The sequence below is a fragment of the Arvicola amphibius genome, chromosome 5 (genome assembly GCF_903992535.2).
Source record: "Arvicola amphibius chromosome 5, mArvAmp1.2, whole genome shotgun sequence".
Classification (NCBI taxonomy): Eukaryota; Metazoa; Chordata; class Mammalia; order Rodentia; family Cricetidae; genus Arvicola; species Arvicola amphibius.
In genome coordinates this window covers 122,867,345-122,894,854 of record NC_052051.1, presented here as the reverse complement: position 1 = coordinate 122,894,854, position 27,510 = coordinate 122,867,345, and the positions used below count along the sequence as shown (strand labels likewise).

At 44.0% G+C, this 27,510-nt stretch overlaps 1 protein-coding gene across 1 annotated transcript; it reads left to right on the top strand.

The window, feature by feature from the left end:
• The first annotated feature begins 7,200 nt into the window (after positions 1-7,200).
• On the top strand, positions 7,201-21,565 carry Cdo1 (cysteine dioxygenase type 1). The gene is made up of 5 exons (XM_038330205.1): positions 7,201-7,578; positions 11,421-11,498; positions 14,483-14,637; positions 19,144-19,313; positions 21,132-21,565. The coding sequence occupies exons 1-5, from the start codon at positions 7,409-7,411 to the stop codon at positions 21,159-21,161; spliced, it is 603 nt and encodes a 200-aa protein (XP_038186133.1). The 5' UTR covers positions 7,201-7,408; the 3' UTR covers positions 21,162-21,565.
• The last annotated feature ends 5,945 nt before the right edge of the window (positions 21,566-27,510 follow it).

Genomic DNA, 27,510 nt, shown 5'->3' with positions numbered 1-27,510 from the left:
TATGTATGCCTTATTTTCTTCCCCCAGTAGCTTTGAGGACTGTGTAGGGATTTATACTGTCGAATTGTTTACATTGTCTGTTGGTCTTTGCCCACATAATTTTCGACACTTGTAAGCTGGGAGCCCATGATGGGGTGACTGGACAGTTGAAATCATCTCGGGCAGTTGAAACTTAGGAGGAAAGGAGTTTTCCCTGTGTGTGATGAGCATATGATGATATCTGCACCCTGTGCAGAGGTACAACAGCACACAAGTATATATGAATATTCCACGCCTGTCCTTCAAATTATTTATGCCAGGGATTTCATAATGAGTTTTCAAATATTTAGAACATACAGAAAATTAAAGTGATTTGTTGCTAATCAAAATAAGATTGAATTCTTCCTGAAGGCTGATTTTTAGAAGTTTTAATCTTAAAGATTTTGTTTTTTTTCTTTTCATAATCTTTTTAATTTATGATTTATTATTATAAAGATTTATTATTTAAAGCCGGGCGGTGGTGGCGCACGCCTTTAATCCCAGCACTCGGGAGGCAGAGGCAGGTGGATCTCTGAGTTCAAGGCCAGCCTGGTCTACAAGAGCTAGTTCCAGGACAGGCTTTAGAAACTACAGGAAACCCTGTCTCGAAAAACCAAAAAAAAAAAAAAAAAAAGATTTATTATTTATTGTATATACAGTCTTCTGCCTGCATGTGTGCCTGCAGGCCAGAAGAGGGCATCAGACCTCATTGCTGATGGTTGTGAGCCATCATGTGGTTGCTGGGAATTGAACTCAGGCCCTGTGGAAGAGCAGCCAGTGCACGCTAATCCCTGTGCTTGGGAGGGAGAGGCAGGCAGATCTCCATGAGTTTAAGGCCAGCCTGGTCTACAGAGCGAGTTCCAGGAAAGATCCCAGATCCCAAAGTTACACAGAGAAGCCTTAGAGGGGAGGGGAGGAAAAGGAAAGAAAACAAAATTGTAAGCTGTGCCTCAGATTACATAACTTTAGTCAGCCAGTTTACCCGTGGGTAACTTACGGTACGGTAGGGTAGCATTACATATTGCAGGGGTACGAAGATGGAAACGGCTTGTTACGAAGCTCCCACTTCATTGTCCAGGTATTCTAATATGCTGAGCAAGCTTCGGACAGGAAGAGAGCCGGCTCTAGGAAACCGACTGACGGGGAAGGCTGAGGAAACTTATCTTACTGTACTCCACCAGGGCACTTTGCAGCCTCACAGGATTAGTTACTCCCTGGCTTGCCTATTCTTTGTTTCCTAGGCCTCCTCCAAGGATTCACTAACTCTTCGCTCCTTCAGGGTCTAATTGGGACTTGGAACTCTTCCCTAAAGTCTATGAGTGACTCAGGGACCCTCCTCCTAAGAACACTTGAGAAAGCCACGACTGTGGCAGCGCTTAGCTGTGTGCTGCCATGGCAGACACGCCCCCATCACTCCATGATGGTGGGGCTGCAGATGGAAAGGAGGGCTGCTTCTGTTTCTCTTCCCTGATTGCATTAAGAGGGATTTCACTTCGAAAGGAACAAGGAAGGAAATCTGTAGCTTTCGTACAGCAGAAGGTAACAGAAAAAAAAACAATTGCAGTACATGGAGAGGTTAATGCTCTTAATATATGGATTCATTCTGGATAAGGCAAACACTAATCAGCAAAACCCCACAGGGCCTGGCGTAGATCAGTGGTGGAGTTCTGGGTTGATCCCTAGCACCCCAAATAATTAAAAAGTGAAAAATGACTAATGAATGTGGAAAGACCTTGGGTGACTAAAGAAAAACCTAAAAACTTCAGATGCTAATCATTGCCTTTGATCCATGACACCTGCAGTGGAGTAACCAGATTTTCCTATTTGAATGTAAGTCTTACAGGTTTGGGGGTATTGGGTTTTGGTTTTTGTTGTTTTTCTTGTTTTAGAAACACTGGAAAGTGGAAAACAAAAGCATTGGGCAGCACTGGTTTAGCTTGCTTTCTTCAGTGCTTGAGAGATCAAACGTGAACGGCCATAAGGAGAATCTTAGAATTTAACTCCCACAGTCCTTTCACATCACAGGAAATGGATACTAATCCTAACATTGCCTACTTCGAGGCTCCAGGAAACTCTGTCCAGTGTGAAATGGCTCTTTTTACAGAGCTACCTGTAACAAGCCAGTCCGCATTCCTGGCTCTCCTGTGGGATTCACAAACCACGCCAATCCTCCTTTCTCCAGTCTCTTCCCATCTTTGCTCATCTTCCAAACCAGCTCATCTGTCTGCAGATCCTGAGAGCTCCCTTCAGCCCTCCTCACTCTCCACAGTCGGCCAGTCACAGCCAGTCTGTGCTCTGAATACAGACACTAAGATTGTATCCACTCCAAGGACTTTTGTACTTGGTATTTCCTCCTCTTGGAAGGGTCTCCTCCAGTTAAATGCACTTGACCTCTCTGGTTCCTGCTCAAACGTCACTTTTAAGGACATCTTCCCTGAACACCCTCTAAACTGGTAACTCCTCACTACCAGCTTCCCCTGCTTTGTATTTATCCACTGTGTATACTGCCAGTGTCTGTCCGTCTCTCCATGTACAATGCTGTGACTCAGCCCTCCCCTTAAACTATAACCCATCTGAGGACAGTGACTTAAAATATAGGGAATTTGGATTGTGTGAACAAGCTTGCCTCAGAGTACATGGTTTTTAATGTTTTGCATTCGTGGGTAGACACATTATTTCCAGAACTCTATTACTTGTAGCTCCTTTCTCTCAAGTGCTCTCCCAGTGGCAGTATCTCACAAAGCTGCGTCATTGCCCTCAGCAAATCAGTATAGCAGCACTACCTGGATCTTGACATTTCACTGATAAAAATAATGCCAGTTACTATCACAGGGTGACTTATACAGCCCTTAGGAAAAATTCAGCTGCCCCTTACTTACAATAGCATTGTCCTAGCCACTTACCGGCTCTCTCACCACCTTTTCTGCGTACCTCCCGACATGCACAAAGCACCGTGTGCTAGGTATGGATGGAGATGGGAAGTGTTGGCAGTCATGGTGGCCTGTGTCTGTCTGTAGTTACATCTCATGGGAAGCCAACTGAGTCCCTGGCCAGCCTGGGCAACAATAGACCTAATCTCAAAAGAGTCCTTCCTGCACATCCTAATTCTTCCTCTCTGGTTGATTCTTGTCAAAGAACCGGGCATTGGTGACGCACGCCTTTAATCCCAGCATTTGGGAGGCAGAGGCAGGCGAATATCTGAGTTTGAGGCCAGCCTGGTCTACAGAGGAAGTCCAGGTCAGGCTCCAAAGCTACAGAAAAACCCTATCTCAAAAAAAATAATAATAAAATAAAGGCGGGGAGGGAATTGTACTTTTCCTATAAAATCAGGGGTGTGTGTAGGGGGGGTATGGACAGGCAATAAAGTCAAGAATGGATGGAAAGGAGAATGAGAGGGAACTCAGAAAAATGGAAAGTAAAATAAGTTTTGAATAAGCTATAAAGTTTCAGGTAAACTTGATCCTGGATGCCTTAGAAAAGCTTTCAGAGAACCCCACAAAGCTGTTTTGTTTTAGTTTGGTTTTTCTGTTTTTTGTTATTTGTTTTGTTGCTTGCTTGTCCACAAACAGCAGTTGGGCCTCAGCCAACCAAGTGCTAGGATTACAGTTGAGACATATGTATGCTGTGATAGCATTAAACAGGGGTGTTCCAAAATACAACCATGCAGCTCAAGTAAATATTAACGTGTGGATAGTGACAGGGGTAGGGATACAGAAGTCTATACCTTTAATAATCCAAATTGTAGTGATGAGTCCGCCATCATTTCCCCTTTTTCTGTTTAAACAAGAAAGAAAGGCTTTTTAACATAGTAACATTTAACATAGTAAATTTCATATTTAACATAGTAAAATTTCATATAACAAAACAGTTATCAAGCAAGAATTACAGTTACAATATTTAAATCTATTTTATCTTTTACCATAACAAAGGAAAACTATAACTATAACTAACCATTCTTCAACTCCATCAAAGACTCCAGAAGGATATAATATTACCTAAGTAAATGAGAAGTAAGCAACTTACAAAACTCTAGAAATCACAGAGACATCTCGCTGCCTGGATAGTCACCCAAAGTTCCTCTGTACCGTTGGGGCATCCATCTTTGGCCTACAGGCCCATAGTATCCAGCAGACTTCCATAAAACAGGAAATTTTAAAGACAGTTCAGTCACTATCTGCTGTGTCCTGCAGATTGTCTCACACTCTCATGAATCAGGAACCCCGAAAGATCATCTCACCTTTAGGCAAGTTTAGCAGTCCTCTCTCTGAGGGTTCTCTGTGTCCAGTTTATGCAATAGTCCAGGCAAGAGCAGTTTCTTGCCCAAATGGCTATCAAACTCCATAAGGAGCCTCTTCGAAGCCCATCTTCCTTTTGAAGTAGATTGGTGCTTCTAGGAACAGATGTGTCTCATTGTCATGAAAAGCCCTATATCATTTCCCCCTTTAAATGTAAAAGAACATTTATAAACAATATTTGTTTATAATAATAAGGAGTTATTTCTCTCCAAACTGCTTCCTGCTGTATGAGGGCTCTGTTAATCGGATCTTTCATGGTGTAACCTGTGTGCCAGCTTCATCTCAGTTGGCAGTTGAGTGAAGTAATTTTTTGAGGGTGTTCACAGCAACCTTTCAGGAGGGCGTGGTCTATCATACCATATTGGGATAGAAGCAATCCATAGGGTCTCATCCTCTGTGAAAACAAAAGAACTTTTCCAAAGCATCATAACCTTAGATCCAAAATTTGAAGTCAAGGTATTTTCAAAATATCTATCTTGGATTCGTTCAGCAGCATTTATAAACAAATATCTTTTAGCAGCTGTTGCTCCTTCCTCAGGATTCAAACAATTCAAAGAGAGCATAATAGCATACAGTATCAAGATTCTCTGTGTATTTTCCATCTTTGTGCAGCTTTGTTTTAACCTCTATTTCTTTTATTTTTACTTTTACTTTTTGAGACACGGTCTCTGTATATCTTTGTCCTGGAATTACCCTGTAGACCAGGCTGTCCTTGAACTCTCAGAGATCTGTCTGTCTCTGCCACCCTGGCATTGGGATTAAAGGTGTGTGCTACCACCCCTTGAAGTCACAGAAGTCAATCTACTTCTGCCTCCCAAGTGTTGGGATTAAAGGTGTGTACTACCACACCCAACTACTTTCTTCCTTTTTTACCCTAAGAACTTTAACCTTTAGCCTGCATATATTTTTAACACACTGTAAACCATTTAGACATTTTCTTCGACTTTGAATCTTTCTTTTACTGTATATCTCTCTTTTTGTGATCACATGAGTCTTTAATTTACCAAACAATATCAGTAGGACTAAAGCCATGGCTTTGACAGCTAGATCCAGCCCATTCCTTAGCTTTCTGCGATTCCAGCCTTGTGGCTGAGAAACCGGCCAGAGCCATGTTCATTGCCACAACTCTACAGATTTCAAGGTCCCTGCCAGCAAGCAAGCTGCAGCATTCTGCTCACAGACCACACTCAGTTGGACTGCCTGCCTGAAAGAGTCAGAGTTTGCCCTGGCAGGACAGCCCAGAAAGCCAGCATTTTAAAACAGCGCAACTTGTTTCCTGCTACAGCTGAAAACCGAAAAGCATGCAGTCTGCTTTTCATCAACACTATGTAAGTGTTTCATGGCAGGACCTCTTAAAAGAGCTGCAAGCTTTGCAGCTAAAGCTGAGTCAGGAAGCCTCTCTTAGATGAGAGTGCTTGCTTGCCTCTAGCAAGCTGAGTAGACCCGAGAAATTGCTGCCACCAAGAAGCCATGCTTTATTCTTTCCCAAGCTTTCTCAAGCTTTCTGTGGATTCAGTTATCCACGTGGGCGCCATTCTGTAGTGATGAGGTAAGGGCAGGCCTGCTTTTCGTCCCACCCGGCTCCCGCATGGCTAGCTTTACACCCGAAATAACAACACACAAACTGTATTCATTTAAATACTGCCTGGCCCATTAGTTTCAGCCTCTTATTGGCTAATTCTCATATCTTGCTTTAGTAATCTGTGTAGCACCACGAGGTGGTGTCTTACCAGGAAGGATTCAGCATGTCTGACCTGGTGGCTGGCTTCATGGCGACTGTCCCAGAGAGGAGAGGCATGGCAATCGCCTAACTTCCCTTCTTCCCAGCATTTTGTTCTGTCTACTCCACCTATCTAAATCCTGCCCTATCAAAAAGCCAAGGCAGTTTCGTTATTAACCAATGAGAGTCCTCCATCACCAAATCATCATTTATAATGGAAAGAACGAATATATACTTTGAGGTGTGTCTGTTCCTTTTTCAGCCACATGTAACCCCTGCTGTCCCAGAGCATGTTAAGTGCCAGGGAGTAGAACTCTTTGTGTGCATGTGCCTAGAATTTAAGGATTCAAGTCATCCAGTTGCAGTCTTTTAAATGTACAATGACGAACATCACCACCACCAGCCCCAGCAAAAGGCCTAGTCTCACCATCTCTTAGCCTCCCAAGTGCTGGGATTAAAGGCCTGTGCCATCACCACCCGACTCAGGCTCTTTGCAATGGGTATATTTTACCAAGCGATGTATAAGATCAAAGCCCCTGGTCTTACTAAAAACTCAGGTCAAAATTAATCCACAGTATACTACTGTACATTTGAATTTAAAAAGAGAAAAACCCGAGCACTCTGGAGGCAGAAGCAGGCTGGACCTCTGAGATCAAGGCCAGGCTAGGCTACAGCCAGCCAGCGCTGTGAAGTGACTCTCAAAGCAAAGATTAATTATCGCCTAGCCCGGGGCTTGTATGTGGACCGTTTATAGTCACCTGACAGTTACTGTGGCCAGGGAATGGATTCATCGTTGATCTTCCCAACCACCTTAGCTGTATTTGGAAGATGGGTTCCATTTCCTCAGTATCCGCTCAACTCCCACTCCCCCCCCCCCCCCCCCCCCAGACCTACAACCCACAGGCATTCCTTGTAAACCAAAGCCCTGGAAAGGGATGGGATGGGCGGCCAAAATCCGCTGCTAAGGCGGGGAAGAAATTGCTCATATAGAGCAAGGGCAACAGTGGGACTTCTGAGGGCTGGCGCGCAAAGGCAGCCAAGTCCTGTGCCAGAGCCTTCCCTCTGGCGCTCTCCAGCTCCAGCCCCTTTCTCAGGTCTCTCCGCCTCACTCCACCCCCTGAAGGCGGTTGGTACGTTCTGGATGACTCCAAGAGCTTAAAAAGGGCCCGGGAGGGCGGATTCCGCTGCTTTGGTCTTGACCGGTGCGGTGCACTAGGCTGGTCTCTGGTGACTCCTAGACTTGGGTCTAACACCCTTGCGAGAGCCTTTAGTGCGGTGGGTCCCGGGCGTCCCGGGTCCTGGGTGTGTCGGGTGTCCAGCCTGCAGCCGGGGTCCTCCGCAGCCGGCCTGGAGGGGGGTGCCGCAGCCCTACGGGATGGAAGGGACGGAGCTGCTGAAGCCGCGGACCCTGGCCGACCTCATCCGCATCCTGCACGAGCTCTTCGCGGGCGACGAGGTCAATGTAGAGGAGGTGCAGGCTGTGCTGGAGGCCTACGAGAGCAATCCCGCCGAGTGGGCTTTGTACGCCAAATTCGACCAGTACAGGTGAGCGTGCCCGGGCTTCTGCAAAGCTAGGTTCACGCAGTCGGAAGGTTCCCGCACCACTCTCAGGCTTTCCACTGTCTCCGGCAAAACCCCGCCACCCCCAGCCCTAGCCTCCAACATAGCAACACCACGCCCCACCTCCGCAGCCGTCTCTGGCACAGCACTGAGACCCCTCCCGCCACCTGGCACACTCAAGCTCCCGCCGGGCAGCCGCCTGGGACTGACGGCAGATGGTCGGAGAGCGCTCCAGGAGATCACCCTGGGTGCTGGTGGGACCCAACACAACCCCAAGTCAGTCCTCCGTCCCCGATCCTGGAACGCTTTCATGTGAAACAGCGCAAGGGTTTTGCGAGCTGTTCCTGTCCAGTTAGTTCTTCCAACCCACTTCACCACCCCGACTGAGGGTTGGCTCGCACACTGTCAGATTTTGTAAATTGGGCACACTGCGGCTTTTGCAGCCCCCTACCCCAAGCCTTCGGCCTTCTCTCGCCCTTGTTTCCCAGAACCTAGAAGGTAAAACTAAATAAAGACCGCTACTTTCCGGACCTGCTTGAGTCTGCTAGGCTGAGACCTTTGGAAGCTTTGACTTAAGGATTAAGTCTGATCATCAGCCCTCAGGAGCCAGAGTAAACTCTTAGGGTTTCTGTGTGGAAGAAAGAGCAAGCCTCGGTGCTTGTTCTTGATAGAATGGCTGGTGAGAGGAAGCTGGCTGGAGGAAAGGGGGGCAAGAACGGGACTTCTCCTCGGAAGTTCTCTCCTTAACATGTAAAGTTCTGTCAGCAAGGACTGTTTCAACAAGATTTTTAAACTTAAAGTAGTAAAAACTAAGGACAAGAAGGGTGGCATTTTGTGTTTGGGAAGTGGTCTGAAGCGGTTTCCTTTTATTCTGGTCACTCAGTTCTGGGCTAGGTCCCGCAAGGGTACACCTGACACGTCTATTTAAATGCTGGCAGGTAATTGCCCATTTGTGGACCAAGCGCTCCTCCAGTCAGGTCACATGGTGTGAGACAAAGCTGTTCTTACCTCAGTTTTACAAGCAAAGAGCAGCGGGAAAGGAGCTGGGTATCCTACACAAGGTCCGTTTCCTCGTTATAGTTTAGGAGCCTACAACGAACAAGGCCGCCTGCGGCGCCTTTGGCCTGAAAAACTTTTATAGCTCCATATATGCAGGTGTTTAAAATAAAATCAAATATTTACTGAAAACCATCCACAGTTTTTTTAAATTTAGCATATATATAATTCTATCATTTATTAAAGATTAAAGCGAATATATATGCTAATGAGAGGGATTGTTTGTTTATTTTTACATGAATCTTGGTCGAATGTTTGTTGTTTTGATTTGGCATCTGAATGAGATATTATTAAGCATGAAAACGACTGGGGCTGGGCATGACGCTTCCCTTGGGAGGTGGAGGCAGGTAAACCTCAGCTGCACTGTGTGTTCACAGCCTGGGCTACATGACAACTCCACAAAGATGCCATATCCTTTACACTAGCACCAGGGCACATGCATGCCCAAGCACACACATGACACACACAATAATAATAAATTTTAAAAAACTGGTTGCTATGGCGTCATGCGATGACACAGGCAAGTGCTGCCAGTTACCAATTTATTACACATTACATTTTATTTGGTATTAACTTGGGGCTGTACATTCAGAAATCTTACACTGTTCCCATCTTCTATGCTCCCACATTCCGCTGTGCAATGCACAATTTAAGAAGCTAGACTAAAAAAAAAAAAAAGAAGAAGCTGGACTATAAACCCCCAGGCAACTTCCTCTAGACCTGTGACAAATTCTTCAGTTACTGTAACATATCTGGAGACATAGCATTGTCCAAGTGAAATTAATCAGGTGTGTGGCAACAGCTCCTGCTCTCTAGAACAATGGCTTTGCCAGGGATCTCTCCCTACATCCAAGCACAGTTCATTAAGATAAAGGTGAAGTCCTGGGTGGGATATGGGTGGACTATAGGGAGAATAAGAGACAGAGATAGACGAGAATTCTATTGTATTGTCCTTGGTGCCCAGAAGGATTCCAATCTGATCTGGGGGTGGGAGCAATGTGTTCCAGTATATCCAGACGGTGAGTTCTTTGAAGAAGTGGGGTGTTAATACAGGAACTCTGTTTACTGTGGTTTAAAGGCTGTGTGTACACCCCTTCCTGGGTCATAAGGGATAAGGGAGACTAACAGCTAGAAAGAAAATAATAGTACCTGGAAACTCTCCAGAGACCCATGCCCTGCAAGCACCGGGCCCTGAGCCTGGGGGACAGAAGGAAGGACAGGACAAGAGGAAAGCTGCACTGTATGGGGAGCTTGGGTTAACAGATGACCGAGTGAGCAAACAGTACCCAAGCAAATGTGTACAACGCTTCCTTGCCCATAGAGACAGCAGTCTAAAACGGGTGTCACAACTATCAGACATTGCTAGCCAAATGCTGACAACAGGATCATTGGACCAAATTACAACTTAAGAGTTCAAGTGTCCGTAGGATAGTTGTTTTGGCTTTGATGGGTTTTTTTCCCCTTACCAGTTATGATAGTAAAAGGTTTGGTAGTATTCTGACCTAATGTAGCCTTTGTTCTGGTATTTACTTCAAGCCTCAGCAGAACTTTTCCTTATGAGTGCTTTTGAATGTGTTTGTATCAGGGCTTTAGCAGTAAAACTGGGCAGCATTCTAGAACAGTCCTTTAATGAAACTTCGGTCCTCAAAACCTACTAGAAGGAGAAAAAAAATCCCAAAACAATAGCAACATTCTTTTCTGGGTAGTAATGAACTCTCCAGATACCTTCCATGAGAGCACTCCTTTTTATTAGTTTGAGACTGATATGCATGGAGAAACAAGAAATTTTCCCCCTGTTATCATTTCATGCTGGTAGTAAAGACTGAATAGCTACCTCAGGAAAGTCAGCAAATCAAAATACAGAAATGTTTTGTCATTCTTTCTAGACCAGAAAAAGTAAAAGTACACAATGCAGAAAAGTCAAAGCTCAGCTGTGAAAACAGTTTTTATTTGTTCTGGGCTCTGAATTCAAAAACCATGTTCAAGTTTTATTGAGGTGGAAGCTGGGGGCTGGGATTCATGCTCCTATGCACAGTGGGTTAGGGGGTCCACTTTGAAAGCCCCAGAGCAGCTAGGCCTTTGAAAGGTATCTGCCATTCCTGGGAAGTGTATCTGGAGGCTAAGTACTGCTTTCCTTGAATAATGCCTCCCTTGTTTTAAAAAACAAAACAAAAAAAGTGCATATTGAAGTGGCTCACAATTTGACTGGGCTAAAGGAAGCAAGCAGTACTTGTTATATTCACATGGCTTTGTGGACAAAACTGAACTATGGATTTAACTCAGGAATACGCATTAGCATTGAATGGGTGTGAGCTATTGGTAGTGAGAGAAAGGGGGGTTGTTCAATTAACCTGTCTGGCTCCATGCTCTTTCCTTTCCTTGACAGTTTTTGACAATTTGTTTGGTTTGGTTTTGGTTTTTCTTGTTGGCTATTTTTGTTTTGTTTTGATTTTATATTTCCCTCATTCTTGTTTTGTTTTTAAAAGAACAAATCCCAATCCCTACAAATGGCTTCTTCTGAACTTTTACATTTGAATGAAAGATTATGAAACAGAAAAAAAAGAAGTAAGGTTGGGCATAAGTGATGCTTGGAATCCCAGCCCTTGGGCATGGAGATAGGGGGGCCAGGAGTTCACAACCTGGGCTACATGAGACCATTGTTTAAAATGAGAATATTAGTAAATAAAAGTAGATGGCAGTGCGTTATGCTTCTTTTTTCGAGTACTTATCTCAGCAGCCAGACTCAGACTGGCGTATGTCTGTCTTTTCAGGTATACTCGCAATCTTGTGGATCAAGGAAATGGGAAGTTTAACCTGATGATTCTGTGCTGGGGTGAAGGGCACGGCAGGTAACACAGCTGCTCACTCAATCCGGTCTTTCCCTTTGAAAACTCCTCCCTCTGGCATCCTTCCACCCTCTGGGGTTCTTTCCTACTTTTCTTTGATAAATCTATGGTTTGGCTGGTCATGGTGGCACACACCTTTAAACTCAACATAAGAGCCAAAGGCAGGTGGATCTCTATGAGTTGGAGATAGTTACAAAAAGCCATATGTCCCTACTGTGAAGTAACATTTTGATGTGTACGCTATACTGATGTGACTATGTGTCTGTGATAATTTTGTTAATGAAGTTGAGGGTAGATACACATTGTTTTCTGTTTTTGCACATTTTGTCAACTCCTTGAAGACCAGGCTGCCCTCAAACTCACAGAAATCCACCTGCCTCTGCCTCCCTGAGTGCTGGGATTAAAGGCATGTGCCACCACCGCCCAGCTGTTAACTGCTTTTATAATGTGTTTTAAAATAGGTATTTAATAATCTCAAGGTTCAACTAGTATTACGTTATGATATACACAGTGAGTTCTAGGACAGCCAGGGGTACAATAATAAGACTCTGTCTCAAAATAAATATTCCAAAGTAAACCTATATTCTACAATGCCAGGATTCAAATGCATGTCTCATGCATACTAAGCAAGCACTCTACCCTCTAACATTGAACTAACACCCCAGCCCCATTCATGGTGTTTCTTACAATGTCTGGCCCAGCGTGTGAACAGTAAGAGCTCCAGGCTAGTCACCAACTTCACAAGGACTAGCAATTCACATTTTAGAGTTGTTTACATTGTCCACTAATCTCAGCATGGAATTTGCATAGGGGTAGGAGTCAGGCATGTACTAAATACATTAAAATCACCTCCCATCTCCTCCCTCAGCAAGCAAGATAGCTCGCCCCCAACCTTGATGATTCTCCCCAATTACTGGAATCCACAGAGAAAGCCAACTCTTACAAGTGGTATATGCACATACAAAGAGAGAGGGGGAGGATAAATAAACAAACCAAAAAAGAATATAAAATAATAAAAATAAAAATAAGGCCTCCACCTCAAATGAGTAGCAATTCTGAGGAAGCAAATAGCCACCTTAATTCAACATCTCTGTCTCTTACGGAGTTAAACTCTTTTTGGAACTGTGCTTAACCCTGACCTTTGACCTTTGTGGTATGTGAGATGTGTCAACAACTGTGGGACCAAAGACCAAACTGGCAAGATTTGGACCTAGAAAACGTCACAAATTCAGAAACATTCTGTCTACCTCTAGTTAATCGTTCAACTTCTTTACTAGGAAAGCAACTTAAACTAACACCAATACTTTTCAAATCTGTTTCCTTGTCTTTAGTTTGCACACTGGTCAGCTTTGTTACCAACTGAATAATACTGTATTTTTACACAGATCTCTCGGGTTCTGTCAAAACAATAACCAGACCCATTTTGGTGAGAGAAAAGAAATGCAGAATTACGAGGTTTAGGATGTTAGGTCCATAGGGAACATTTGTTGATGAAATGGGATAGCGATCATTCATTCTCAGTGCTTTTTAAAAACAGATCAGCAGGGCCGGGCGGAGGTGGCGCACGCCTTTAATCCCAGCACTCGGGAGGCAGAGGCAGGCGGATCTCTGTGAGTTCAAGGCCAGCCTGGTCTACAAGAGCTAGGTCCAGGACAGGCTCTAAAAAAGCTGCAGAGAAACCCTGTCTTGAAAAAAACCAAAAAAAAAAAAAAAAGAAAAAGAAAAAAAAAACAGATCAGAGGGATAGGGCTAGTCTGTGGACACAGGAAACAGTTCTTTTTATGATACATTTAAACATTACCAGAATTCAACGGGATGCAAATGCTAAAAATTATATACATTTTTTTTTTTTTGGTTTTTCGAGACAGGGTTTCTCTGCAGCTTTTTTAGAGCCTGTCCTGGAACTAGCTCTTGTAGACCAGGCTGGCCTCGAACTCACAGAGATCCGCCTGCCTCTGCCTCCCGAGTGCTGGGATTAAAGGCGTGCGCCACCACCGCCCGGCTTATATACATTTATAGATTTTATTCAACCTTGTTCCTGTTATGCCTAAATTGTTGGCTCTAAGATCACATGAATAAATTCCTTTTCACTTAATATGCAGTTTGCTTTCTCCCACCAATATTGGAAGATCATCTCAGGTAGGCTACTCCAAGCCTGGAAGATGTTAACACTATGTATACATTACATCATCATTTCAGGATAATGAGTATGTTATGCGCACATATACATTCTCCCACCCACACAAAGAAGAAAAGAGGAAAAGCCTATGGGGAGAAACATAAAATATCAAATGATCCCAATATGGTTCAGTGATTACAGATGACTATCTTTGTCCTTTTAAAAATTTCTTTAATGAACCTTTCCTCCTGTGTGCCCATGCATGGGTGCATGCGTACATGCATGTGTGCATGTGGGATGCCAGAGATAAAATTCAGAACCTCACATACTATGTGAGCCCTCCTCCACTTCTAATATTCTTTCATTATCAGTTGTAGCACAATTTATATGTCTTATTAAATGCTGCGGTTTCCTGGGCGTTGTGTCGCACTTGGAATCCCAGCAAGCCTGTAATCCTCCCTTCTAAAGCAGGAAGAACATGAATTCTAGCCCAGCCCTATCTGTATGATGAGACCTATCTCAAAGACAATGATCATCAAAACAAAAAGACAAAAACAAACAAACCAAACAACAGTATTAGGGGGAAAAAAAAGGAAAGGTTTCTGGGTTTGTGCTTTGTTACCAGATTACAGTTGTAACATTTTAAAAAATGTAAGCCAATCTTTAGTGAGAGCTTACATCTAAACTGTTAACTACATGCCTTGCTGTGGATGCTGTGCTGTTATTGTGCCCAGAACCATCATGCTGAATTGTACGGCTAGATGTAAAACACAGCAACTGAAATGAATTTGGTTGAGAGCTTCCTAAGAGTGTATCAGTTTCCGCTGGGCCAACTACTGAATTCATTTGTCATTTTGTGCTCATATAGCAGTATCCATGATCACACGGACTCCCACTGCTTTTTGAAGATGCTGCAAGGAAACCTAAAGGAGACATTGTTCGCCTGGCCTGACAAGAAATCAAATGAGATGATCAAGAAGTCAGAAAGGACCTTGAGGGAAAACCAGTGTGCCTACATTAATGGTAACATCCTATTCTTTGTCTAGGAGAACGCAGGAACAGCTGAACTCTTATCTATGCATGTTGATGGGAAATAGTTGCAATCTGGCCTGAACACAATGTGTTTCTAAGACTTTAAAGCAGGGTTGGAATTATTCACTCAAAACCTATGCATGAAGATTGTCATTCATTGGAAAGTTGTTTACCCGTCAAAACTTAGAACAAAGAGAGTGGGATATGAATTTATACAAAAAAGTTGTGTCAACTTGCAAAATGTATAGTGTGCTTATATCAAAAAAAGCAAGGACGTGTTCTGGAAGAGATTAAGAACATTAGCCAGTGCCTATTTTTGTAAACTGCATGCAGCATACCTAAAAGACTTTTCTCAAGGGAAATTTTGTAATGTATATTGTTGGGCAATGACTTAGAGATATCGTACCAAGAATTTGTTCTTTCCCCAATGTCTCCTGGAACAGCCAAATGCTCCCCAGGAGAGGCGGTGAATTTATTTATGTTTCTAAAAAGGACCATAATGTTCCAAAAGTTTATTAAACATATGAGAGTCATAATTTTTCATTTATAGATGAGATTGCCAGTACATATGAAGATTAAATAACTTGTCTGGAATCACTCCGGTTTTAAATATTTAGCCAGCATTTGAGTCCATGCAGTTCGATTCCAAACATATGCTTTTAATCAGGAAGCTGTCCTGCTTATATAAAATAAAATATTATAGCTTTTCCCTGGCAAACCCGGCATTTCCTTCATATATCTTAAAGTCTAGTATTAACCTTGCTACTTGGCTTAAATTTATTAGATTATTAGTTTAGGAATGCAGATCACTTACAAAAATCAGATTGTATGGGAAATGTTTTCTCTTGTATTTACTTCACACGAGTCTGTCAGTTTCCTCTGTAGACATTTTCATTTGTTTTCTCAAATATTTGAGGGTTGCTATATAGAAGGCGCACACCGGCTTTATAAGAACAGGCTTGTCACTTATACCATAGCACAGTAAAGCTAAAAGTCTTTTAGGGTAATTACTTTCAGCTGGACCCAGAGTCTTTAAGAATGTCCATTCCATCTGGAAAAGAGCTCTGTCAGGGGTCTCCAGTGCAGAAGCCTGTAGCAGCCAAACACGGTGAAGGAGGGAGATGCAGACGAGGGGTAAAAGATTTTGGTGAGGACCTAATGAACTCTGAAAGGACAGCAGTGGTCTCCCACCCCAGCATGAGCGTGAGTCCTGGTTCTTTTTCCATAGAAGTGTTAAATTCTGGTTGCTAATGTTAATTTTTGCCAGTCAGTAAAAGGTGGGGTGTACTCACTGACTATTTTTGTAGACTAATTAGTGAAAAACGTTGAATGCTTCCAACCTCTGATGTTTACAGATTAGGGGCAGACATAGGTATGATCAGGGGAAGGTTCCCAGTCCAGGGAAAGGTACTGCAGAGAACTGAAACTTGAGGAATAGGGGCAAATGGAAAGGAAGAAGGAAGGGTTGAACAGGATGTATTAGAAGACTGTAAACAAGATCAAGACACAAGGCTCTGCAAGCAGTAGGAAGACGAGCTCTCGCCCATCAGCAGAGCTGTAGCTGGAAATAATCCAGGAGTAACATACAACATAGGTGGAAGAGAGCGGAGAACTGGGACAGACACCCAGGAGCCTGTTTCAAGTGGGAGAGGTCCAGAGAACTTTGACAGAAACACCAAGACAAGACCAGCATGGCTCTAACGGAGGGAGTACAGACACATAGGGGAGAAGGAGGCAAAGATTCAAATGCTGAGACTGTAAACAGTCAGGCTCACGTAGGAACCTTGGGCTCTTCTACAGGACAGGTGACTTGATCTGAGGGCCTTTGACTGCACGATTGTCCGTCAAGAGCCAGCTGGTGTGGACACCTGCAATTAGAAAAGCAAAATGTCATTCGTATACAGCACTCCGTGTTAACTGTTGATGCTCATTCCAAATTGTGCATAAGCAGGCGCTAGATCATCTTGGTTTTACTACTGCAGAGTGTTCATGTACCGTGTAACTCTAGCACTCAAAAGGCTGAGGCAGGAGGAATTCTTTTTTTTTTTTCTGCAAGTTTGAAACAAGCCTGGGCTACATAATGAGTTCAATGTCAGCCTTGGAGACACAGAGAAATTCTGAATGTTGGGCAGGCATAGTGGCACAGCACTAAGAAGCAGAGGTAGGTGATTTCTGTTCCTTTGAGGCCAGCCTGGTCTACATAGTGAGTTCTAAGACAGCCAGAGTTACATAGTGAGACCCTGACTTGAAAAAATAATGAGAGATGGGTGGTGGTGGGGAGAGAGAGAGAGAGAGAGAGAGAGAGAACATTGGTTTTTAATCTTCCTGGACATAATTGCCCTGTCTAGACTGGTTATTTCTAAGCCAGGTTCACTGTCAGCCTTCCCTTGGCTTTCTTCTGTGTCGGAGCTTATTTCCTGAGTTCATGTTGTCTTTGTTCTTGGTTCACATCCTTGTTTGGGTAAGGGTGTCTTCCGGTGTCTCTCTATGGAAGGCATCATGGATGGAAGATTTTTGAGACTTCCTAATATCCAAAGCACAAAACCCCATATTTCAATCTTATAACTTGATGGATAAATTAGCTGAATTTGGGTTGTGACCTCAGAAGCCTCTATCTTTGCCTTTAGTATCCTGTTCCTGTCCCTGTTTGGAGGGGACAAGTGGTCATTCTGACTCTTAACTCTGTCTCTGAAGTCTCTTCTGGAAATATTTGGGATCATCTCATGTGGTGTCTTCATCTGTCCACGGTGATAAGGTCACCTAAGGACTCGTCGTTCTGCCAGGTGCTTGGTTACTCGCAGTTTGACCACATGAGCCTCGATCCAAGAAATTTCCTCATGCTACCCCTATGAGCTGTGTTTCTGAAAGGCCTCTTGTTTGGATATTGAGCTCCCTGAACTTGTCCTTTGAAATTTGTCCCCTTTATTATTTTCATCTTTGTCCTTTGATTTTTTGAAGCGACCTCAACTTTTTCTACCAGCCCTTCTGTTCAGGTTTTATTTTATTTGGCAATCCTCCTGCCTCTGCCTCTTCAGCATTTCCTACAAACATTCACCACCACATCCAGCTATCTTTTTATTTTGAGAAGCCTTTTTGAGGCTGGGGCTATAGTTCAGCTGGTAGAGTGTTTGCCCAGCATGTCTGCACAAAGTCCTGGGTTCAACCCTACCTCCAAATAAAGCAACCCCAGACTTGGGGCGGGGGTGAGAAAGGGAAGATCAGAAGGTCAGGGTGACCGTGGGCTGCATGAAACCATCTCTCAAGAAATAAATAAGCAAAAACAAAAAATCTTTTGATTCCTGTTCCCCGCCCCCTGGGTGTTTTGTCTCAGGTAGAATGCTAATAATAGACTTTCCCAGGTCTCCTCAGTGTCCTGTTTCAACTTGCTTTCCCAGGCTGCTCAGACCCCCCTCTGTCTTCTGTACTAGAGGCTAATTCAGTTGTGTGCTCATGTGTAAAATCCAGGGACAAAAAAGTTCACTGGTGTCTCTGTGCACAGGACGAGGCTTGTTGACAGGATCGCTCTCTGAGGGTCAGGCAAAGCCCTTTAGCAGAGGGATTGCTGGTGGCAGAATGGGGAGGGCTTTTCTGTGGAGCTGGTGAGACTCCTTACGGAGTTACCTGCATCTCTGCCTGGAGAAAGAAGTCCTGGATGTTGGCTGGCTGGTAAAGAAAGCAAGACTCTTGCCATTCACATGTGGCTTGTTGCTTCATTCACTTGCTTGTAACCTGGTATCCACCAGTCCCGAGTTCAGCCACGGTACTTTTTCTAGACAGCAAATCTCTGCCTTCTACTGGGGTTGGGAGTGTGGAGGAGAGGGAATGGTGAAAGAATTTGAGACCCTACTTCCTAAACAACCTTTCAACCTATCAGTGTGTTTAGCCCAGCCTTCATTTGTTTCCAGAAAGTGCCTGGTGCTGCCAATTCCTGATCTATTTGAGAGTTTCAAATTATAGTTTCTTTCTTGGCTTTTCCCCTGAATGGTTTAGGGTTTTGTTTTGTTTTTTTTTTTTTTTCCTTAATGAAACTATCTTTTAAGCTTTCAAGTTCTTACAAATGCTTTTTTCCCCTCCATATATATATATATATATATATATATATATATATATATATATATATATATTGGTTTTTCGAGACAGGGTTTCTCTGTAGTTTTGGAGCCTGTCCTGGAACTAGCTTTTGTAGAGCAGGCTGGCCTCGAACTCACAGAGATCCGCCTGCCTCTGCCTCCCAAGTGCTGGGATTAAAGGCTTGCGCCACCACCGCCCAGCATTTCCCCTCCCTATATTGTATCTAGTTTTAGTCTTTCACTGTAATGTGAGGTAGTTTGCAGTAAGAATGCCTGCATGGCTCTTTCTATCCATAACAGGGAAATTAAATCTAATGTATATTCATTCCACATTCATTGATATCAGTTAAAGATTGTGGGTGATTAAGAAACTTTGCCTTCAGCCGCCATCGCGATCTCTCTGTTGTTTCCTGCCCCCTTTGTCCAGATTCCATTGGATTACATCGAGTGGAGAACGTCAGCCACACGGAGCCTGCCGTGAGCCTTCACCTATACAGCCCGCCTTTCGATACGTGCCACGCCTTTGATCAAAGAACAGGCCATAAAAACAAAGTCACCATGACATTCCACAGCAAATTCGGAATCAGGACTCCATTTGTAAGTAGTTTCCTGGGCTCGAACGATTTAGGAGGGACTACGGAAATGGCTCCTGCAGGGGACCCAGATTCAGTTCCCAGAACCCCACGATACTAGGACCCACGTGAATCTCTAGGGGATCCGATGCCAGTGTCCTCTTAGGATCTCTATGGGTAGCCATGCACATTGTGCACACACACATATGTAGGCAAAACACTCATGCACATAAACCTTTAAAAATGCATAGCTTAAGGCCGGGCGGTGGTGGCGCACGCCTTTAATCCCAGCACTCGGGAGGCAGAGGCAGGCAGATCTCTGAGTTCGAGGCCAGCCTGGTCTACAAGAGCTAGTTCCAGGACAGGCTCTAGAAACTACAGGGAAACTCTGTCTCGAAAAACCAAAAAAAAAAAAAAAAATGCATAACTTAGGGGTTGCCAATAGTGTGTTGCATGTAGGCTTTTATTGCTGTAGGTTTATTTAATGTGCTGGAGAGATGGTTCTAGAGCTCATGGTTCTTGCAGAGAACCATGGATCCCAGGACTCATGCCCAGCAGCGCACAGCTGCCTTCAGCTCTAGCTCCAGGGAGATCCCATGCCCTGGTCAGCCTGGGCACCTGTACTCACATGCACATACCTACACACATGTACAGATTATTTTAAAAATAATAAGCATTATTTAAGTATCACACACAAATCTAAGATATTCTTGAATAAAATCTCAGGGTAAAAATCCAGTCTATCCTTATTTCTTTTTTTTTTTTTTTTTTTTTTTTTTTTTTTTTTTTTTTTTTTTTTGGTTTTTCGAGACAGGGCTTCTCTGCAGCTTTTTTTTTTTTTTTTTTTTTTTTTTTTTTTTTAGAGCCTGTCCTGGAACTAGCTCTTGTAGACCAGGCTGGCCTCGAACTCACAGAGATCTGCCTGCCTCTGCCTCCCGAGTGCTGGGATTAAAGGCGTGCGCCACCACCGCCCGGCTCTATCCTTATTTCTTAAGCATTGGAGATACTTTATTTTTTTTAATTAAATTAAATGCAAGGACTTGTTTTGGGGAAACTTCAAGATGCATATTCACTCCTAAAGAAAATATTTTCTCCACTTGGGAAATAAGACTGAAGACTTTGTCTGGCCTGTTTCCCACTACTCTGACTTAATGTTTATAGGTCTAATTTACTGGGACAATAATACATTGCATTTGCTGAGACTGTTCTGAAGCCTGTGTTTTTCACGCGTGCTAGCTAGCTCATTGAGATGTGATGTTCTTTAGACCACAAATATGTTGAGATATGCTATATGCTAAGACATACTTCTTGAAGGACAAGCATTCCGCCCCCCCCACCCCATAAGGCAACCAACATTGTTGTGGTAGGACAGTTTTCTGTCATTGGTGAAATACATTGACATGGTCTCCATTGAGTCATTAAGGAAGCACATGGCAACTTGTTAGGAAACAGGACGTGGAAGCAGCTGCCGTAATCCTCAGGTAACTTACCTTCCACATCTGAAGCTCTAAAAGATTCTCCTATCACAAGAAGAAAGCCATGAGGCTCCATTGTCATGGCCAGGCTTTCAAATTCTGTTTGAGAAACAAGACCACTTAGAACAGTGTTTCTCAACCTTCCTGATGCTCTTCCTTAGGTTGTGGTGACCCCAACCATAAAATTATTTTTGTTGCTACTTCATAACTGTAATTTGGCTACTGTTATGAATCATAATGTAAATATTGGTGTTTTCTGACAGTATTTGGGGGATTGCAGCCCCTATGTTGAGAACCACTTACTTAGTACAAGCCTTCATGTCTTGTACAAAATTTCTTACACAGCTTTCTCGTTTCCTTCCTTACAGCCAACTTCAGGCTCAGTGGAGAACAACTAAGGCATACCAAGCCCTGAGAAGCTTTGCTTCTGGCTCCTCAGTGTTTACCTTGGACAGAGAGGCCGCCCGACATTTGCTGCCCAGTAACACAGCTAAATAAGCCCACGCTCGAATCTATGGCAAAGTGTCCCGAGCTATGCGGGAGAAAATCTGTGTTCTTGGTATCGGATGAGAACTTTTTAAATCTGGATTTTATATTTTCAAGCCTATTTGACAAATTCCTATGCCGTGGAGAATAGGAAAGCATATAGCAGCCTGCTGCTTGGTAGTAGACAGCAGCGGGTGTGGAAATGTGCATCTGCCCGACCTCCTGCATGCAGAAAACTGAAACTGTCTCTAATGTGCCCCCTTTGTACTGCCACCAAATTGCCAAACTACTTTAATAAAACTGGATTTGAGAAGAAGTAGACGTTGCTTTTTTGACGCATATGCTAGAAATCATCATATAAATGAGTTTCTTAGATTTAGATAAATTACAATGTGAAAAGCATTTTGGTTTGGGAGAGAGAGAGAGAGAGAGAGAGAGAGAGAGAGAGAGAGAGAGAGAGAGAGAGAGAGAGAGAGAGAGAGAGAGAGAGAGAGAGAGAGGAGTGACTCAAGGCTTCTTGCATGTTAGGTATGTACTTCACCATTGAGGTATACCCCCATCCCAAAAGATGTTTCTGTGATAAAGGATTTAAAGGATTGTGAAGGCCAAGGAGATGCACTCAACAGTAACGTGGGGGTCTTATTTTCACTAACTGACAAGAATACCAACGCAGAGGTTCTTGCCTGAAAACAGCATGAGTGTCCTTATTTGCATGTGTTCAAATGTGGTTTTGTATCCAACATTTAAACAGTGAAACATTATAAAAGAAGATAGATTCCTAACATCTTGAACCTTGAAGTTACCTGGAAACATTAGGCTAGACTGTGTTTTCTTTTTTTTTTTTTTTTTTGGTTTTTCGAGACAGGGTTTCTCTGCAGCTTTTTTAGAGCCTGTCCTGGAACTAGCTCTTGTAGACCAGGATGGCCTCGAACTCACAGAGATCCGCCTGCCTCTGCCTTAGACTGTGTTTTCAACTAGGCTGCTGTTCCCCCTCTCAGAGAGAAGTTCTCCATCCACCCTACCTAACAGCCTGGTCCCACAGCCAATCAGTCACAAAGAACCACACAGAGGTTCTTTAAATTAATTATAAACCATTTGGTCTCTTAGCTCAGGCTTATTAACTAGCTCTTACAACTTAAATTAACCCATAATTCTTGTCTATGTTTAGCCACGTGACTTGGCACCTTTTCTCAGTAAGGTGTTCACATCTTGATTTTTCTGCATCTGGCTGGTGACTGTGTCTGTGCCTTTCCTCTTCCCAGAATTCTCCTAGTCTGGTCACCCCACCTACACTTCCTGCCTGGCTACTGACCAATCAGCGTTTTATTAAACCAATATGAGTGCAAATCTTTACAGTGTACAAGGGCATTATCCCACACTATTGTCTCCAGATGCTGTCTGTCCAGCTCCACGGAGCAACTCCACAGAGCTGAGGATGCTGTTCCTCTTCTTCACTCCTCTATCATGGAGATTTTGCTGACAGGACAGAAGCTCTGTGTGCGTGTGTGCGTGTGTGGGGGGGGGGGTGACGTCGTTTTCTTTATATGCAGAATACAAAGACACATAGTAACTGCCCAGTATTTATAGGATGAATAGAGAAAATTCCGTCTCCTCACACAGTAATCTGACATGCATGCATCCTGATGGTATATTTCTCTCTGTGACTCACCAAATAAAATGAACAATGTTATTTTCTTAAATATGTCAATTCCAGGAATTTTTTTAAGCCACTGGTTTTTTTTAGGTAAGACCTATGTCCAATGGCATTATCTTTGGTATGGGTTCATCAGTCACACATTTAAACAAACTGATGCACCTTAAAGGAATTATGAATAGGCTTCAAGGGAGAAGGAAGCATTAGTTATCCCATTCAGCGTCTTTTAATGACCTTAAAAATTTTGGACACAAGCTGGGCAGTGATGATGCATGCCTTTAATCCCTGTACTCGAAAGGCAGAGGCAGGCATATCTCTGTAAATTCGAGACCAGCCTGGTCTACAAGAGCTAGTTTCAGGACAGGCTCCAAAGCTACAGAGAAACCCTGTCTCAAAAAAAATTGGACACAAAAGAAAAAGAACACCAGAAAGAAACCACACCCACAATTTGCACACAGCTCAGAAAGGACTCATGGACCCTCTAAAGGTTGCTGGGGGCCTTAGATAAAGATTTGGCTTCAGGTTGGGGGGAGCAACAGCCAAACACTGGGCCAAGCTCTGGGAGTCCAGCTGAAGAGAGAGAAGAGGGATTATATGAGCAAGAGGGGTCAAGATCGTGATGGAAACCCACAGAGAAAGCTGACCTGAGCTAATGGGAGCGCATGGACTCTAGGCTGACAGCTGTGGAGCCTGCATGGAGCTAACCTAGGCATGTGTTGTGTAGTTTGGTCTGCTTGTGGAGCCCCTAGCAGTGGGACCAGGATCTGTCCCTGGTGCATGAGTTGGCTTTTGGGAACCTACTCCCTATGGTGGGATGCCTTGCTCAGCTTTGATGCAGGGCACTGAAGCTTGGTCCTGCCTCAACTTGATATGCCATGTTTTGTTGATTACCATGGGAAGGAGGCCTTGCCCTTCCTGAATGGAGACAGAGGAGGAGTAGATGGGAGAAGGATAGAAGGGAGCTGGTGGGGGGGGGGGGGACAGGAGGAGAGGAGGGAGAGAAACTGACTGTGCTTGGTATGTAAAATAAATTAAAATTTTTAATAAAAATTTTAAAAAGAAATAAGTTTGATGCAGGGCTTGGGACAGAGATCTCATATATGTAATATATATCAGAGGTAGAGTATTTTGACTGGCAGGTACAGGGCCCTGGGTTCTATGCCCAGCACTGCAATGAAAAGGAAACATCTGACCCAATAGTCCCACTCTTGGGTATCCATCTGTGACAGCTACTGTTTTAACTGTCAGTTAAGCACACCATAGACCCACTTGAGAAGAACACCACAATGAGGGCCTCTACAGTGAACTGGCATGTGGACGTGTCTATGGGGGACTGTCTTAATTAAGTTGATTGCCCCGGCCCACAGTGGGCAGCACCATCCCCTAGTCAGGAGTCCTGCACTGTGTAAGAGTGGAGAAGCCAAGCTGAGCACAGCGAGCACACAGCACCCATGCGTTCACTCTCTCTTCATTCTTGACCGAGCACAGATGAAATGTGACCAGCTGCTTCAGGCTCCTGCTGCTGTAACTTCTCCGCGATGATGAACTGTAGCCTGTAATTATGAGCTAAAGTAAACCCTTTCTCTGAAACAAAAACAAACAAAAAAAAATGGTTTCAGACGGGTGTAGTGGCATACAACTCCAACATCCCAAGAATTTGGGACAGGGGGTGGAGACAGGGGGATCAATTCAACCTCTTCCTCTGTGGCACAGTGAGTTGGAGACTAGCCTGGGCTACGTGAGACTTTCTCTCAGAACACTACACATAAAGATGTGTGTGCGTGATAGTGCACGCTTTTAAATCTAACACTCAGGAGGCAAGAGGTGGGTGGATCTCTGTGAATTCAAAGTCAGTCTGGTCAACAAAGTGATTTCCAGCTGGGGCTATGGCAGTGAGATCCTATCTCAAAAAAACAAAACAAAAACAAAACATCCAAACCCCACAGATGATGTAACGCTCTCTATATGCCATATACAAGCCATGACTCATGGGAACTAATGACTATTGGGCTTTGTTTTATGAAATTAAAATGGCACTAACATGAGCAGGAAAGGCCAATAACGGATGTTTCTTTGTTTGCTCACATGGCTTTGCTGTCTGTCGTTTACTAGCCTGGAACTCAATTAGTAGACCTGCCTGGCTTTTAACTGATAGAAATCGATCTGCCTCTTTCTCCCAAGTGCTGAGATTAAAAGTATGCACTCCCATAACCCATACAAAAAGGCAGTATTTTTGTAGGTAGCCCACAATGGCCTTAAACACACCACCCATTGGTTTCTAACTCCCCAAAGCCGGGATGGGAGAAACACATTTCCAGTGTGGCTAATTAATTTTTTTTTTTTTCAGTTCTGAAGATCCAGCCTAGGACCTTGCACATGCTAAGCAGGTGCTCTACCACAGAGCCACATCCCTGGCCTTCTACTTAGCCTTTTACAGGATACAGTGGGGGGGGTTCTAGAAAACATCAAAAGCATGAGCTACCTCATCGGAGACATGTCCACACAGTTCACAAAGTTATGTCCTCTCTGTCGCTAAGGAAACCCCAGGCTTTCATAACTCTATTTATCTAACTGGCAGGTGTTTAGAGGGAAAAAAAATTACCTGTGGAAGAATGACGTAAACCTGCCACAGGAAGACAAATAATGTAGAGTCTGTGTATTCGAAGAACCTGGAATATGCGCATTCATGGAGACAGAACAGAGCAGAGAGGTTTTCGGAGACCAGGGTGAGGAGGACTAGAGAGTTTGTTGACGAAATGATAACCGGGGTTGTGGTGGCATCGATGAAATGTTTTGGCTATAGATGTTGGGGACAGGCACACAGCACTGTGAATGCATTTAACGCCACAGAATTGGACATTTGTGAATGTTTAGAAGAAAAATAGTTGTTTCAAAATTTATATTTGAAAAAAACTGTCTACCTGCGTGTGACAGAATAGGTAGGAGGCCACAGTGACTGTAGTATGAAAAGATGTGGAAGGGATGTGGCGGGATTCCTTGCATTCCAACCAGCAGGTATTCGGTTTCCCGCTTTGCAGGCAGCGAGTATACCATTTCACGTGTTCGCTTATTTCTTCCCTCCGCTTTTATAAACAGGCTCGCAGTCTGGAGCCAATGCTGGCCACCCACAGCTCTTTCCACCTCAGATTCCACCACGTGCAAGCTAGTTCATGAAATCTCGTACTGATGGACTTTTACTCTTGGGTATTCCCAAACCTTTACCCCTGCAAACAATTCTGCAATGAATACAGGGAAGGCAATGTCATTTTTACGAATATCACTTGGTGTATTTCTGTAAGGAGAGTCAGGGGAGATAAGGGACCCTGACGCGGAGTGGTGGCAGACACTGGCAGGCCCTCCTGTGACGCAGAACCTGCCCCTTGAAGTCCTCACTTGTCAGCTCAGCCATTTCATTCTGCTCACTGGCGAGCCGAGGTCATGAGAAGCTCCAGCGCTCTCGGGAGTCTGTCACTGGCATGGAGATTATCACATCAAGGAAACCTTGGGGAAGCCAGTGTTGGTCATGGTCAACTTTAGAATTCTGCTCTGTTCTCCTTCAGAACATTGAAGCATCCTCTGTGTTGGCTTTTTATTGCTGAGCCATTTATGTGGCTGGAGGTGTGACAGCCCTACATGAAATAGTGTTCCATGTGCTGTTTATGGAGAGGGTTGTGGTTTATTTGTTTATTTGATTTCTTTTTTGAAACAGTATCTTAGTAGGCCTGCAAACTGGCCTCAAGCTTTAAGTGGTCCTCATGTCCTTTCCTCTCAAGTGCTGGGATGTAAAGTGTGCACCATTGTGCCTGGCTAGTTTATTTTCCATGCTACATTTTGCAGTCCTGGGCGGGGGAGGGGCAGACCCAAGGCCTCACGGGTGCCAGCAAGTGCTGTTTCCTGATACTCCAGCCCTGGTTTGCTTATTTACTGATTTTGGCTGTCTGAGACAGTCTCACACGGCAGCCCAGATTATTCCAGAAACTCACACAGTAGCCCAGGCTATCCTAGAACTCACTATGTAGCCCAGGCTGACCTTGAACTCGGCAACCCTTCTTCCAGAGTCTCACAAGTCCTGGGATTACAGCTCTGAGCCACCATATGCAGTGTATTTTTAAAGACTGGCTCTCCCCCTGTCATCCGAGGGGTTGCACACGTTCAGGAAGAACATCTGGAGCTGGATAGCCACACACCAGAGAGCCGGTTTTCATGCTTACGAAAGAAGCACAGCCAGAACAGCTCCTGGAGAATAGACTTCCTCAGAGCTGGGAAGTAGTCCAAAGCCACGGGAGGCTGATAACCCTGACAGGCAGGATTACAAGTGTCTTAAGTCCCAGAAAGAAACTGGTAAGATTATAATTAATTTACACAGAATTCTCCTAACCAAATGTCTTAGAGCATAAACATTAGTGCTTATGGAGTTGCGATGGTGAAATGCACTTAGGTGAGGGTTTCGTCAAACAGGCATGGTGGCAAACGGAGAAGCTGAGGGCACTGGGGTTAACGTAAGTGTTTAAGCAGTGCTGTGAAGTCATAGGCTCATACGGGTCCTAGGGATTTGTATTCAGAAACTTTGCAAGCAAATCAGCGGTCATAATAAGTGTTGAGTATGG